The sequence below is a fragment of the Apaloderma vittatum genome, unplaced genomic scaffold (assembly GCF_000703405.1).
Source record: "Apaloderma vittatum isolate BGI_N311 unplaced genomic scaffold, ASM70340v1 scaffold9198, whole genome shotgun sequence".
Classification (NCBI taxonomy): Eukaryota; Metazoa; Chordata; class Aves; order Trogoniformes; family Trogonidae; genus Apaloderma; species Apaloderma vittatum.
The window spans coordinates 12,469-29,111 of record NW_009729010.1 but is presented as its reverse complement, the minus strand read 5'-3'; the positions used below and the strand labels follow the sequence as shown (position 1 = coordinate 29,111).

General features: G+C 40.7%; 1 protein-coding gene across 1 annotated transcript; it reads right to left on the bottom strand.

Moving 5' to 3' along the window:
- Positions 1–1,062: 1,062 nt before the first annotated feature.
- Positions 1,063–16,379, bottom strand: LOC104267807 (SH2 domain-containing adapter protein B-like; the record flags this gene model as incomplete). Its single annotated transcript, XM_009874289.1, has 3 exons — positions 1,063–1,246; positions 11,738–11,857; positions 16,162–16,379. Coding segments are annotated over 3 exons (522 nt in total), but the record flags the coding sequence as incomplete, so codon positions are not given.
- Between the last annotated feature and the right edge of the window lie 264 nt (positions 16,380–16,643).

Sequence of the window (16,643 nt, the reverse complement as noted above, 5' to 3'; positions counted from 1 at the left end):
GTTGGTTGGACAAGGCACAGAGCCGTTCCTGCAGTACTGGCTGACAGTGACTGAAATACAGCAGGAGGCTACCGCTCATGGTGTAAAAGAACACTGGCCAGAAGGTATGTGTTTAGGGACCATGTATTAAGAATGTCTTGGTGCACCAGAAAAACAAATTCTGCTCTGCTACATACTGCGGTTTGCATATAAATGCTGGAAACCATCTTAGATAAGGCTGTGTATACACGTTAGTCTGCTATCTTGGAAGGACAACTCTTTAATCCAGATGAATGAGCAAGTGAAGATTTTGCTTTATAAAAGTCTTCAACCACCTTCATGCATAAATACTAATCCGCACATTAAAATTACTCATTCTCAACTACTAAAAACACTGTGCCGTAACTGCTCCAAATAGAATTAGCTGCCTGCATCTATGATTGAAACTTGCAAATAAAGACAATAACCCTTAAGAGACTACTGTACCAAAAAGGAAAAAAAATACAACAAACTACTTTAGTTACATTCCCTGTTCATAAGCAATTGACATTATTTGCTTTCACAAAATTATTTTAAGATTGTGTGCCTAATAGGAACTGTATTTAATAAACCAAAACCCACCAACCTAAGTGACCACAGCCAAAGGGACTTGCCCTCTAAGCAGCTTCTTCTTAGGTCCACCAAGAAAACCCTAGAATCCCTCAGAGACAGATTACTCTTTTGCACGGTGAAGTTTCTCCGGGTAGCAAGAGAATAAAAAAACCTTGTTGATTCTTCTCAAACATGAAGAACTTTCACTGGTAAGTTCTTTTACCCACAGAGAATTTCTGGGAAGGTTATCTGTTCTCCTTGCACTAACGTAAGACTTCCTTCTCTTACACAGAAGCATAGTTCTAGAGGTATGCTGCAGCATTAAGAGTACCGTCCACACAGTCTCATACACAGCTTTGCAGAGCACTGATATTTTCAAGACCACAGGCTGCCATTCTCCATCACAGACTTAAGCACATGTTAGCAATGAATTCCGTGCAGTCTAGCTTACCTCTCACCTCCATCTCCACAGGAAGACATGAGCCTAAGTTATTAGAGGGTCCTCACAGCCACAGGGTAGAGCAGTGACAAGTGTTCTGCTCCTTTGATAGGCAGTTTTTTTGTGGTGTAGTAGTGGATGACTTCAGGAACACTGTCGAAAGGAGGGCTGTTCTGACCCAGGATGTATTTCTCTTTGGTTTTCATCAGTTTCATGTGCATAAAACCTTGACTGCTCCTGCAAGGAAAGCAGAGTGTTAGTTCATGCTTGTGGATAGGGAATAGGGGAGCAGCATCCCGACAGGCTCTTCCTCATGATGTAGGGGAATGTAGGAGAACAAACCGCAAGTAGTTGCTGAGTGGTACACCAAGACAGTGACCAGACTCTGACAGACAGTGAATGCTAGCTGCAAACCCCCATGGACAGTTCAACATAAAGGCTGCCTAAGCTAGTATTTTGTTTTTACCACCTGTGCTGTCTGGACCCAGGTGCAAAGCTCTCTTAATCCTGGAACTGATCCAGAAATGTGTCAGAGGACAGCCCCTTTCCTATCCCCTCTCAATGTCTTCCTGCAAACATTTACTTTTCACTACAGCCAATCATCACTTCTGGATCAAAAGATATCATTGGTTTTGGCCTGTCAGACGCCTGAAGCTCTCTTCAGGGACAGGTAGGCAGGCCATGAGCTTCACTCAGATGAGGTAAGGCCTGCCCGTTCCTCTGGAGACCATCGGAGAGACCACGTTCATTCCACCACGAGAACAAGTTCCCAGAAAATGGCTATGTGCAGAACCTGGTGGCTCCAGCTGGGAAAACTTCTACAGATGAGCCCATTCACAAGATTAATGGCATGAAGACTTTCACTTTCACTGTACTGAGCAAAAGCTGCTACCCTGCAGCCTTTCTGCAGGCAGAAGCCATTCTGCAACTTCCATGCCAGAAGCATTCAGTTCCTAGATGACCTGCTTGCACAGTATGATGCCTCTTTGAGGGAAGGTTCATGATTACACAGGGAAAAGAAGAAAGACGTGGTAACTGTCCTGTCTGCTCCTGCAAAAGCAATCCAGCCAACTTAATGCCACTGTGATGAGTAGCACCTACACTGCCACATAATACAGCAAGTGGTGGAGCTGACCTGAAGAAGAACCCTGAAGAAAAGGACTTGGGGGTACTGGTGGATGAGAAGGTCAACATGAGCTCTCAGTGTGCACTTGCAGCCCAGAAAGCGAATTGTGTCTTGGGCTGCATCAAGAGGTGCATGGCCAGCAGGTCAAGGGAGGTGATTCTCTCCCTCTACTCCACTCTTGTGAGACCCCACCTGGAGTACTGTGTCCAGTTCTGCAGCCCACAGTACAAGAAAGATATGGACGTGCTGGAACGTGTCCAGAGAAGGGCCACGAGGATGATCAGAGGGCTGGAGCACCTCTCCTATGAAGACAGACTGAGAGAGCTGGGGTTGTTCAGTTTGAAGAAAAGAAGGCTTCGAGAAGACTTTATTGTGGCCTTCCAGTATCTCAGGGGGCCCTACAAGAAAGCTGGTGAGGGGAAAGCTGATGTCAGATAGTGATAGGACTAGAGGGAATAGCTTTAAGCTAGAGATGGGTCGGTTCAGATTGGATGTTAGGAAGAAGTTAATCACCATGAAGGTGGTGAGACACTGGAACAGCTTGCCTAGAGAGGTGGTGGAAGCCCCATCCCTGGAAGTTTTTAAGGCCAGGCTGGATGGGGCTCTGAGCAGCCTGATCTAGTCGGGGATGTCCCTTCCCATGGCAGTGGGGGGTTGGCACTCCATTCCATATAACCAGTTCCCATCTGCTGCTTTGAAGGTAATAAGGACGTTTGACTTGTTGGAGTTCTGCAGAAGTGACAGAATGCTTCCTGTCCACTAGCAGCCAGGTCCCTATCATTACTGTTTAGGCCAAGAGTAGACTAGCAATATACTTCTAAACTTTTTTATTTAAATGTTGATTTAGAGAGCCATCAAAAATCCCACTACCTCTTTATCAATTATACTGACAGGAGGAAACTCGTATTTTTTTCAGTATCACAACAATTACTTTCCAAGAATATATTACATGTTTTAAATCAACTAAAGGGTAAAAAAGTCCAGCATCAATCCAAACCCCAGCACTACTCAAAGTCTCCGTACCCAGTTTTGGAAAAGAGGATCTCTCTTACAGATCAATCCTGCATTTTCATAGCAAAAAACTTTGCTTGCAGAACCCTTTGCTAGTTAGGGGAAACCACATGATGACAACATCCTCTCTGAATTCAGCTCTGTTCTCCCTCTAGTGGCAATGACTGTGCAGAAATTGTATGACGGAGCAGAAAACAAAGCCCATTTTTAGTTTTACTCACAATTTGCACATTTAGCTGACTTGTGAAATATTATTAATCCAAGACTGAGAATAGCCACATTTTCAAAATCTGAAAGGTGAGTGAGGAAATGAAATGTTGCAGGCATGATACACATTGCTGCAAAGAGTCTTGGGAAAGGGAAATCCTGACTGAAATAATTAGCTATTAGAGATGAGCTGGTGGCTGGTCTTCATTGAGCATAATACTGAGATATTATTGTATTATCACATAGGGAAGGCATTTCTAAGAGCTTGATGTGCGGTGGTATCATTGCTGAACACCTTAAAAACCACTTTTAAGTGAGAGATGTCTCTCCTTTTCCCTTTGCACATCTACTTTCACTTCTTTCACCAGCCTGCTTGGTGGTAAAGAGGAGCTTTTAACTAGGCATTTCAATGGCAACCAGAGATTGGGAGCTCTCGTCACAACAGTTACCAGGAGTATGAATCTCTGGTTTCATCCAGCCCTATGCAATTAAAATTGGATTAAGGAAAGAGTAGGAGTGTATGAGTGAGCTGAATACCTACAACCCTGAAGGAATAGAGAGAAGTGGAAACACAAGGAATAATGCAGGCCTGCTAGAGGAGGTACAGACTGCACAGCTGCCCTTCAGGCATTTGGGACTATTCTGTTCTGGGAAGGTAGCTCATATTCCTTCCTTCTTCCGTTATGGAGAATTTAAACAATGCTCATGTGGACATCCAGCTCTCTGGATCACAATCCACAGAAAGATGCTTTTTACCTGAAACACTTGTCATCCACACTAATAAAACCTTGTTTCTGAGATAAGCAACACATAAATCTGCACATCATAAAAATCTTCTCTGATATCCCCAGAGGCAGTCAATTCACATGCAATTAATTTTTTCCTAGGTAAACTGTGGTATTTCAAAATAACAGACATTGACATAAGGAAGTTAAGTTACACTTATGAATGTTTTATCTACAGATGTCCTTTAACCTGGTGTCCTGGTTTGAGCTAAAGCAACTTTGATGCCTGTTTCATATTTTTGGGATGGCCATTTTTGGAATTTGAATAGAATAACTCATGCAAATTCCCCAAGCAGGTTAAGCCTGTCTGGCCCTCTCTAAGTACACAGAACACAGAAAGCTTTCCTGCTATTGGAAAAGATAGTCTTCAGAGATGTCTCCGTTGTGCAATATTCAGTTATATTAAATGAAACTAAGCAAGTGTCACCATCTTTTAACTTTTCAAATACAGGTGGTATTTGTGTAAATACTCACTGCCAGATATTGTTGTGCTTTAGGAAACTTAAAGTCAGTCATTTGTTTCTGCAGAAAAGAACACAATAAACCTAAAAATTAAACTAAGAGGTTTTTATTTTAAAAAGGGAAAAAAGAAGGAATAAAAGAAGTCAAACAATAGACTTTAAATTGCTGTCAATCTCAATATAAAATTAGGGTGTAGGGTGTCATTCTTCTTTTTTCACTGAATCAGAAATGCGTAGTGTTTTACTGAAAAAATGCCGACTCACACATGCTGGTGAATATCCTTGAGAAGTAGACAGACATCTAGAAGACAGTGGTGAATATGAATGTCTGGAGGGTGTGTACAACATTTAGGATAATTTTGGCTTAAAGAACAATAATAATAAAGAAAACACAGGGTTATCAATCATGCAATGCAACAATTGACAACAAAACTAGCTTGGTAGATTTCAGCATCAATCTAACCAGATATTGGAACCCTCGTTTTAATTAACCAAAATGGAAAAAATTAGTCCTCCTAACATAATGAAACAAAACTATCTTTGGCTTCTGTAGCACTCCACTAGACTTGGAACTGAGTTTGTTAAAAAGTCAGTTTCAAATGTCTCATTTTTTTCCATTATAGCCAGCTTTCTGTGTCTTGACAACCTATTTCCACAGGGTGATTATTTTTAAATCTGAATTAAACCCCTATCTTTCTACTCCTTAATGTGACTGATTTATGCAGTTACATAACAGACCTTTTAATTATTTGCCCCAGAATGTGTCAACAATCTTTGCACATTTTACAGTGAGAGTGCTAGTAGTACAGTGCCAGAAACTGCCTTGTTTCAGTCAACCCTCATATATACAAACATACAAACTGTTCACATTCACAGCAGAATTTGCTCTTAACACAGATCAAAGAATCTGACAGGAGATGACCATTTACAGACAAGAGGTCCACATAAAACAAGGGGGAATTGTGAGTTCATTCCCGTGTATGCATGTGGGTTTGTGTAAATTCCTTTTCCACAACAGAGGTTATCTCTCTCACAGATACCTCAATATGTGTGTCCTTTTATTTTGTGTCATCACTCATATGAGTATACAACTCCCTCTGTCCCTTACCTATCCCTATCACAGCCTGAGGTCTGTCAACTATCCCATTTGCTGTAAGAGCCAGCTGGAGACTATTTTTTTACATTTCATGCTACCATGTATTGCCCATAAAAACATCATATTGTTTCTATTCCAGTTGCTGATCCACAGTGTGATGCCAGGGAGATCATCACTGTTCTGCTCTTGTCCTCCTGCTCATATAATATATTTGTGTCACACCTGGCTTCTGGAGCTCTTCTGTTGTGTATATTATAAAGATGCCAAAGCATCAGTCCAGTGATACAACAGAAATTGCAGGCTTCATCAGTTATTATGGGGGGGGGAAGAGACAGTAGATCACCATCCCAAAAAACCCACCCAACAGGGGGCTTGCATTCACTAGAGTTTTCCCACCAGTGAGTTTAGCATGTCCCCTGCTCACGAATTGCTGTGATAAGCTCATATACTGTGCAAATTTATTATGTTTAAATAAAGTAACAGCAAAACATGACAATTGATTAGATAACCAAGTACAAATTCAATAATCACTTTGGGACTCTAGACCAACACATTGTTCAAGCATGGCTGTATGGCTCATCACTGTAGCCTCACGAATTAATCCTCAGCACTGCTTTCCCAGGTTCGAAGTATGACCACAGCAGAAATCCATATCCTTCAGGGCTCTGTTAGTGCCTGAATTTTCATCTCAACATAGCTGAATGTGGAGGATGCTAGCTCAAGACAGCTCCACCTGCTTTTGCACATTTTCCAACACTCTGTTTTGGGGGAGCTAGTTTTCATACAACCAATATAAACACAGGCTTTACAGTCTTATTCGGTTTGCCATGAAAGCACACAGTCAATAGAGGATTTTGTGCACTACCCTGGCAATTCTCCTACCTAACAAGTAGGGGAAATGTTCTTAGGAACAACGCAGGAAGAAAATCAGAAGGTCACTATGAGATTTGATAGAGGTGAGGAAGCTAAGAGAGATGTTATGGTTGAAAACCAGTAAAATTTTATATTTCACATGTTCCTAGGAAGCTTTTGCTCTCCTGTCTCTTTCTTCTGGCAAGGAATACAGCCAAGAACATCCTCTAGTGAATCCCAGGTAACTCACTATTTGAACAGACACATCAGCTCAAGGGCATACAACAGCAGCAGCGGAACCAAAACACAGCTTTCCTCCCTTGGGTTCCAACAAGCTAACAGAAGGAGCTACATGCTTTGATGGAAATCAAACAGAACTTAATGAGTTGGTCCCAAACAAAGTGGTTTAGAGCAACCTTACTCCATGGGGCTTTCATAGCACTGTGCAATAGCCCATGGGGAACATATTGCCTCTAGTTTCCATTGCAGCACCTCCTGGCACAGACAGACAGGAAAGACAGGCTTCAAGTAAAGGGGGAACTCGAGATAGAACTGAAGAGCTACTATCCCTAGGTATCATCATCCCCTGCTGCTCTTTGTGCCTTTCCAGAGTACTTAAGGTCTGCTGTGTGGCAGACAGTGATCTCTGGCTAAGTAGTGAGGACAGCCTGAGGATATGCATGCTTGGGCCTACTATCATTTGGAGTGGATCAGGCTGCACAGTGTTCGATCCAGAGACCTTCAGCAACCTGTGGGATAACAGGAGGCATTGCTGAGATCATTCTGTTATTTAAATTCACAAGATGAGACCTCATCACAGCTTGCATGTGTTACATCATGCTATATGGTTTTTGAATCGATACACTGAAGAGCTGGGATTAAATTAGGAGATGAAGGCATAGGGGAAATGTCCAAATATGCAAAGTCTAGTGGGGTATACTTAGAGGGTAGCCATGGGGCATAGGAAGCCTTCCTGGCTGCATAAGTATGTATAATGCCTGTGGGCCTAGCAGCAAGCCGAATTGCAGAATCACAGAAAGGCAGGGGTTGGAGGGGACCTCTGAAGATCATCTAGTCTAGATTCAGTGATCCATTTTGAGAGAAAGAGCTATAGCTAGAGCTAGCAATAAAGGTCTCAGTCCTTTCTCCAGAACACACTAACTTAGGGCTAGCAATTAGGACATCCCTTAATTTTCAAGGTAAGGGTAATGAACTGACAAGAAGAGAGAGTAAATAGTAAGGTGCGGAGAGTAACATGTTATCCATCAAACAGCTTATGCAGAAAGAAATCTGTAGTTGTACCAGAAGCATGGCTAGCTGCACAATTTAGGGGAAAGAAAGGCAGTATACCTCCAGTCAAACACCTGGTAATCACTCCCACAGGAGTGACTAGACAATGACTAGAACAGAATCACAAAAAGTGGGGTTTGAGGCCATTGCCTCTACTTCCTACAACCTCATCAGCTTCAATTTCCATAGCAATGAATTGGTAAAATTATGGCAAGAAACAGATAAAGCGACAGTTAGCTTCAAAGCCAGTGGTTGCATACTAGCATATGCCTGCACTCTCTAACACTAGTGTTTCAGAGTGCTTCCTGAGATGTCATTCGATGACCACATAGTGTGTGCTATGCAGGGACAGTGTACTGACCCTATCAGAGCAGGATGTATGGCAAGGACCTAGAGCAAGTTTCACAAGCAAGAAGCAGAGTCTAATCAGCTTCAACGGTCAGGAATTACAGAGAAGAGCTGCTTTTTTTTTTTTTTCCCTCCACTGTAGCATGTAATACCCAGAGGCAGGATTCAAGAACCACACCCTGATGCAGTTATTGTAGGTCAATGAAACAATTGACAATGTTGCAAATTTATAACAAGAGTAAATGACATATGGCTGGTCAGACAAAATTTTGTGCTACAGCTTTATCAACAAGCACCCCCCATAAGTACCATGTGCATTTATAGTGTGCTACAAGACACTTTGCACCTAGTGTTTTTCATTTCACATATCATAAATGCACTAGTAAAGTAGAAGTTTGATGATGTTAGGGTCTCTTCCTAACATCATTTGGCTATGCACGTTCAAGAGCAACCTTCAAAAGCCTCTATCTTTCACAGGTATCTCAAACCTACAGAAGACCTTAAGTACTCCCAAAGCCTGCCTGTTACAGAAAAAGAGAATAAAGTCTGGTTTTATACTATCCTATGTTTCCAGTCCTCATGCTACTGATGTTTCCAGCCCCATGTTGCACGGGAGGCACATCCTCTTGACACGGTCTGGCAACACATGGTCAAGTTCTGTTCAGCAATTGTAAGATAAGCGCATTAATTATTATTACTATTTATCTGACATTGTCAAAAATACTGCACTAAGGCACCTACACACAACCCCAACCGTGCTCATGCCAGTCACTCAGTGCCTGCAGATTCTTTATGATTTTTTTTTAAAAGTGAAGACCAGTTGCACCCCGTATTTGTATCCTCGTGATCATAATGGAAATTAATTGCCTGACAGTGACATCAGCCATCAACTTAAGTCTATGACCTAATATTTCAGGGGCTTTTTTCTGTCAGTAACATCAGAGGAGGGGATGGCTGGTTGCCATTGGGTCTATGATTAACTCTGCCAACTAGCCCATGCACGTCTTGTTTGAGCACTTCAAAACAAGCCATGCATCTCACCTGGTGAAAACTGGTGGTGAAACAATGTCTTACATAAATGCCACCTAAAGATCAGGGGAAGAGTACAAAGCCACCTAAAAACTGGCTGCACCACTGGTAGACTTCTTAGCCTAGTCAATGAAGCCAACAAAACTGTGAAAGAACACAGAGGCTTGAAATCTGTTTTACCACTACACAGGGAAAGATATATGACTGCTTAAACTAGAAAAGCATTTTGAGAATATCATGAATAGAATCACAGAGTGTTTTGAGATGGAAGGGACCTTTAAAGGTCATCTAGCCCAGCCATCCCTGCAATAAGCAGGGACACATGCAATTAGATGAGGCTGTTCAGAGCTCCAGGTCAGCACAGACTTACAAGAATGTAAGGAAAAATTTGAGCCTACATCTATCTGAAGCATGCACCATTAATGCTTTAATATCTGCAAATATCTAGAGGATTACTATATCAGATAATACACTGATCAAATGACAGAAAAGACAACAGCTGCTGAACTGCACTTCTAAAGCAGGTGTGTTCCACTTCAGACCTCTGTATTGCAGAGATCCCAACAATAATAGCAAAGGAATTGAGATTTAAGAAATAGTGCTACAAAATATTTTTCTTAAGCCACAGAACAGAATCTTAAAACTAGTTTAACAGATACACTTCCACTCAGCTCAAAGTGAGAATATAAAAACAATCAGAAATTTACTGTTTAAACTATCAGACTAAACCAGGGTAGAGCAGATGTAATCCTCTACCACTAATGCACCTATGAATGTAAAAAGGATTAGGTTTGGTGCTGTTTATGAAAGTGTTACCATCAAGTATCACTATCATCTCAGCAACAAAATGTGTTTCCAGAACAGATCTATGATGAAATCATGCAAAACTCAAACTGTCATGAGCAGTCCTAGTAAAAAAGGAATATAGGCCTGTGTCCCAGACCTACTTGGAATGAAAGGTTCCATATCAGACCCTACTCTGTAAGAAGGAAAGAAAAGAAACAATTCTCTTTGCATTTATACAACACATATCAAGGTCGAGGAGCTCCTCGTCCTCTGGCACAGAAAACCTGAAATTTTTTTCTCTGCTAGAAACACAAGTGAACTTTTGTCCCTGTCCATGACAGGAGGGTTGGACTAGATAATATTTGTATGTGCCTTCCAACTCAAACAATTCTACGATTCTCTTCTACGATATGTTGAAGCTAAAATCTGTAATCTACCCTGATCAGTCTAAGGTAGGTGAAGCTGGTTCAAAGTGCCACTAAGACCAGGACAATACTCATTTCCTAATTTTGTAGATCTTTCATCCTTGATTCTGGGCTTTTTATTTTCAATTATTATAGCAATACTGTGCAGCCCTATCACAGTAAACCACACAAAGACTTCCTTCTACCTGCAGAAGGAATAAAATCCCCTGTCCTGATTTGAGCAGAAAAACCCAATTCTGTTTAGTGATTTTTACTTTCCAGTTTAGTCTCTTCTAAAAGGCTGTACTTTCTGAAGTTAGCAGCATGTTTTTGCAGACAGTGTCTGCTACTTGCAGTGATAACACCTGATGTTTACAGTTGCTGCCCGGGACTGGGATGCAGAAAGGCTCTTGCTGATACTAATTCCTATAGTGACCAAGGCTACTGCTGGCTCTTGTGTGCCACGCTGGGGGTGCCGGGTAGTAAGAGAGGTCACAAGGAAGTAAATGTTTGCACCTCTGGGGAGTAATAGACAGGACAGGTGACCAACAAGAGTATTCCACTCCATATACTTAATATTTAGTATAAATTGAGTGATCACGAGAGTTTCTGTCCTTTTCTGCAATGGCTGGTGTCCAGGTAGGACTCTCCGATCTGCTTTTGATCCAGATTCTGAGTTCCTGAATCCAGCTCCTTTTATCCAGCTCCCTGCTGCCCCCTGAGCCTGGGGCTTCCCCAGTGCCGCCTGCTCTACAGCATCAGTGGTGATTGCTATTGGGGGCGGTGGGGAGTTGGGTTCAATATCAGGCTTATATATAGTTGTATACAGTCCTTTAGTTTTACCATTTCAGTATTATTTCCATTATTGTTTCATTAAAGCTGTTCTAGTTCTAGTTTCCTAACCCATAAGTCTCTCTGCCTCATTCCCTTTTCCTTCCCGTTAGGTGGGAAAGAGGGGGTTAGAGAGCGTTTATGCACGTTTAGTGCCTGGCCCAGCCCTAACCTGTGACATCCCCAAACAATATAGTTAATTATTCAGCTTGAAGCAGGAGCAGCAGGAGAATCTCAAATCAGAAGCAGAAAAAAGTTTCCAAGTTTATTTAGTTAAATGGGCTCAAAATGAAGACTAAAAATCTCTTAACATCCCCAAACTGCAATGCCCTAATTTAGTGACTGTCAATATACATGTCATGAAGATTGACAGTCTCAAACTCTCTGGGTGCCCTTCTGAGCTGAACCAGTACAGCAATTGACTGGATCACTTCCTTCTCTTGCACCAGAGAAGTTATGGCTTGTAAATTACATTTATTGTGTTTTACTGAAAGGTACTTACTTCAGTGAAAGAGAATAGTCATTGTTGCTTGTTTGACTATTTCTTACAAGATAGCTACACTCTTTACACAAACGTAACAGATTTTCTGCATCCGTCCGACTGATTGCTCCATGATACCATCTAGGAAAAAGCAGAGAGATTAACACACACAGATATTCCAGCTCATACTCCTTTCACTACTTCATTGCTTTAAGGTATGAAAAATGGTTAATATCACATGGATATCTTAAAGATCTAACATATTATGGTTATAAATCACCTTGCTTCCATTATCTGAAGCTAACTTTACAATCTGTGGAGGCCTGTAGTTCCTGTCAGTAAGGAAAAAGTTTATCTCCGAAAAGCACGCAACAGGAGTGGTGGACATATTTATGTAAGAAATACCCCCTCAGCGTAACATATTATAATCTCTATAGTAGATCCACAGCATACACATTTACTCTATTTCACCCCTATGATATAGCAGTATTTCAACCAACATACAAAAGAATAAAAAGAAAACAAAAAAGCCAACAAAAAGAAATTCACATCTGAAGAATATGAACTGTGTGATTCTGTGATTCTGTGATTAATAGTTGAAATGATTTGCTAAAATAAATCTTTGAGAAAGGAGAAAAGTGATAAAAGTGTCAAGATCTATAACAAAGACACTTACTATTCTAGAAACACTTGTGACAACCAAGAGCCGGGTGGATCCCTGGAGTGGGTGTGATCAATTCAGTGAAGAAAGGAAATGTGGAGACAAGAGGCGGGTCACTCACCAAACAGACTCCTTCAAACAAAGAACCTCCTCAGCACCTGCTGCTCTCTATCAGCAACTAAATTCCAGTAGGAAATGCTGTGAACCTTCTCCTAGGTTTTGCAAGGACCTGGCTCTGCACTATGTCAGTTGCATCTCTGAGGAAGATCTCTCCCTTCCTGCAATTGCCAGATGCACTTTAAAGCAATGTTAAACTACCATGCCTGCCTAAGAAGGACAATTGCTCTTGTTCCAGCCAATTAGCAAGATAAGCAGAGTGTTATAATTAGCTGAAAGTTGCTAACTAATCTGCTATTTCAGCTGTATTGCATCTATTTGCCTTGGGTGTGTAAAGTTTTTAAATGTCAACATATAGGTATTTGCGCATGAATGTCAAAGATTCAAATATGAATGATGTTACCACAAAATAGAGAAATGACAACTTGTCAAAGATACCAATGCAAAAGCATGGGATATCGAAACCTGAAGACATGCATATCTTCTAAGATATACTGGAAAACATAGGCACACAAAACAAACCTGAAAGCAAAATCCAAACATAATCACACATTTTGACCTTTATCATGATCTCCTCTCAGGATTAAAAATATCCTGATTGTGTTTTATGGAACATTTTTCCCCATATGCCTTACTTTCTCAATAGACAGGTTTCAGCCACTAAGTGGCCATAGTCACACTGAAGACAAGACAGCTGCATCTCAGCATAATCAGTTCTTATAGCTCATATAATGCTGTCCTGGTTTGAGCTAGACAGAACCAATTCTGTTCGGTGATTTTACTTTTCAACTCGGTATCTTCTAAGGGACTGCACTTCCTGAAGTTAACAGCATGTTTTTGCAGACAGTATCTGCTACTAGAAATGATAACACCTTATGTTTATAGTTACTACCAAGGATTGGTATGTACAAAGGCTCTTGCTTATATTTGCTCCTATAGTGACCAAGGTCACTGCTAAATCTTGTGTATCACATTGCAGGTGCCAGGAATTAAAAGAGGTGCAAGGAAGGTTGCACCTCTGTGGAGGAACAGACAGGACAGGCAACCAACAAAAGTATTCCATATATGTCTTATTCAGTATAAAGCTGATGGATCATGGGGCTTAAGAACTCTTGCTCTTCCTCTTCTTCAATGGCTGGTGCCCAAGGAGAACTCCATCCATTCTGCTGTCTTTGATCCTGATCCTGAGTTCCCAGCTCTAGCTCCCATGTCCAGTTCCCTTCTCTCTCTGAGTCTGGGACTTTTGGTGCCTGCCTGCGCTGCAGCATCAGTGACTGCTACTGCGGAGGAGGAGAGTCGAGACAGAGTTGGTTTCCATAATGGTTTTATACATACTTGTGTATATTTCATTATCTCTATTTTTTTTTTATTAGTACTATTATTGTTTATTAAAGCTGGTTTAATTTTCTTTTTCAGTCTGTAAGTCTCTCTGCCTTATTCCCTTTCCATTTCCATTTGGGTAGGGAAAAGGGTTAGAGAGCATCTGTCAAGCATTTAGTGGCCAGTCCAGCCCTGACCCTTGACAAATGCACATCACTGCTGTGTTTCTGAGTTGGTCAGAGCCAAACAGAAAGTCACCAGATCTTACATAAAAGGCTGGGATGGATTCACTTTCAATAAGACAATGGAAACAGCAGAACACATTTTCTTACTTTCACTGTTATTAAAGAAATACAACAAATGCATTCAGTTCCCATGGGTCCATATATTACTAAGTTCATAGTTATAGATTCCTTAATCACAAGCAACTGAATGTTTTCTTGATATCACAGCTTAGTATTTCTGCCTGTCTGGGAAACTTCCTAATCTATTTGTCTGTCCACTTTGCAACTTGTATGCTTCCTTTCCTCTAGATCTTGTATTAATTTCTTAAAAAAACAAGACTTCATTTTCGTAAAGAAAGATGGAATGGCTTTGTATGTGCCGTGGAGAAGCCTCACACTGCTAAAGCTTTAGCTTTTTGAGTCAATGATTATGAAGAATCTAAGGTACAGTAAATCTAAACTCTTTCATTTTCTGACACATTATTGTTAATTGTGCATTTACTTCAGGTTTAATTCTGCATAATGAAGAATCAAAAACAATCTCATGTGATTGAATAAAGTCTCACTTGAATAAATAAGGGAAGCAAAATTGCAGTTTTCAGCTGTTATTATCAACTGCTGTTATACTAAAAGAGAGAGAACTACACAATAATATACTTATGAGTCAAAAAGTTAATATATGTTAATATGTTCAGCTTCAGCTTCCTGCAGTATTTAAAAATTATTATTGAGTGGTATGGTGGGCTGGAAGTACCCAAATCTGAGGACCAAATTTTATCATCAACTTTATAGCCTTTTAGTCATTTACCTAACAGTATCAGTGGACGACTTCACAGTAGTTGCTGCTACTTCCTCTATTGGAGATTAAGTATACAATATGTCAACAGGCAGATGGTACAAAGGCTGAGGTTGATTAGATGGAATATAAAACCACGTGGACATCATTATTCTTTGTTTCTAGCTCAAGTTTCCCCCAATATTGCATGTAAAAATAAAATGTCAAAGGAAAATGAATTTCTGAACTCCCTTTATCAGACACAACTGACAAAGGAGATTCTTTCCTACTGATGACGTGAGTGCAAAAGGATTGCTAATCCTCTCAGTACTGCTACTATTTAAGAAAGAAGTATTCTTACAAAGAGTACCCTCATATTCATGTTGGATAACATCCTCTCAATACTGCTGCCATTTAAGAAAGAAGTATTCTTATAAAGAGCACACTCATATCTGTGTTAAATAACATCCTCCCTCTCCTGTGGAAAAAAAATATCTGCATCTAACTTAGAATGACAGTGTCTGGGTGTCCCCTTCAGAGATTCAAGACACAGCTTCCTCACTCAATTGTGTGAATCCTTTGGCTTCTCAGTGCTCACAAATATCAGTGTAAGCTGTGTAAATTGCTCTGTAAGATTTCTGGTTTTTTTTGTGTAACAGGGGATTCTGGCGCCTTCTATGAGGCTGCATCTTTGGTATGATTCAGAACAGTGGGTCATTCCATCATACAAGCCAATCTGTCCAAATATTTCAAGAAAGAGTGATAATGAGGTAGTAAAAAGGCCATCCTTGTGGATACCATACATTTACTCAGTAAATTCCCTTGGAACTTCTATTTGGAGCTGACAAAACTGTCTCTAAATACCACCCTCAAGTCTGACACCACCAGAGTAGAAATAATCGTCTCTTTTCTGAAAGCTCTGTAAGAGGTCCTATCAGTCTCTCCTTGGAGCAATATTACAGCAAGGCACACCTACAGTACTAGAAACATGCTATGCAGCCATAACAACATGGAATTTGTGCAGCTTAAAAGCACAATTTGTATATGTGATACACACCTGTTTTCCCTACTGCAATATAATCAAAATAGTTGAAATTGGAATAATTGCACATGCTTGGCAGATAAATTCATTGTTCATGAGATGAGTTTCCAGTTTAACAATATTTTGTCCCCATAAAAGTCAATTACATTTTGCAAGATTAATAAGAACAGGTTTTTTGTAGACCACTAACACACAAAATGTGTGTGGATACTGAGGACAGGGAGCTGTACAGCAGGATCTGGGACACTTGCTGCTCCTGTAAGTGGAGAGACAAAGAGCTAGAGAGCAATTACTGTGCTTACTTACATCTGCTTTTCCAGTTGAATAGTTGGATCTATTCTCTCTCCCAGGATCCCACAAAATTCTGGACTGCCATGTCTCATGGGTTTAAAGCCTCCTCCAGGTGCTCTTAACTGCCTGTGCTGGTCATTTGAGGGACAAGGAGATCTTTGCCGTTCCTCACTTCCGTTAAAATGGGCTGCAAGATACACAATGATTACGTCTCCAGGCACAGTTAAGAAGTACTACAATAGTTGTAGGGCTTACAGAGGTTCCACACTTTGTGGGAGAATAAACGTGCAACCACTGGCATGAAGATATAGTAGCTCATGTACAAAGTGATATATGTATCATGCAAAGGTGTGTCTAACTATGCAAAATACAGTCCTAAAACTCTCTTGCTTTTCCACACTCTTCTAAACCTTGTTACATTAACTAGTGCTTATGTTAACATTCGATACTTTCTCCCCCAGGAGGCGATACTGTTAAACAAGTTACAGTAATCATAG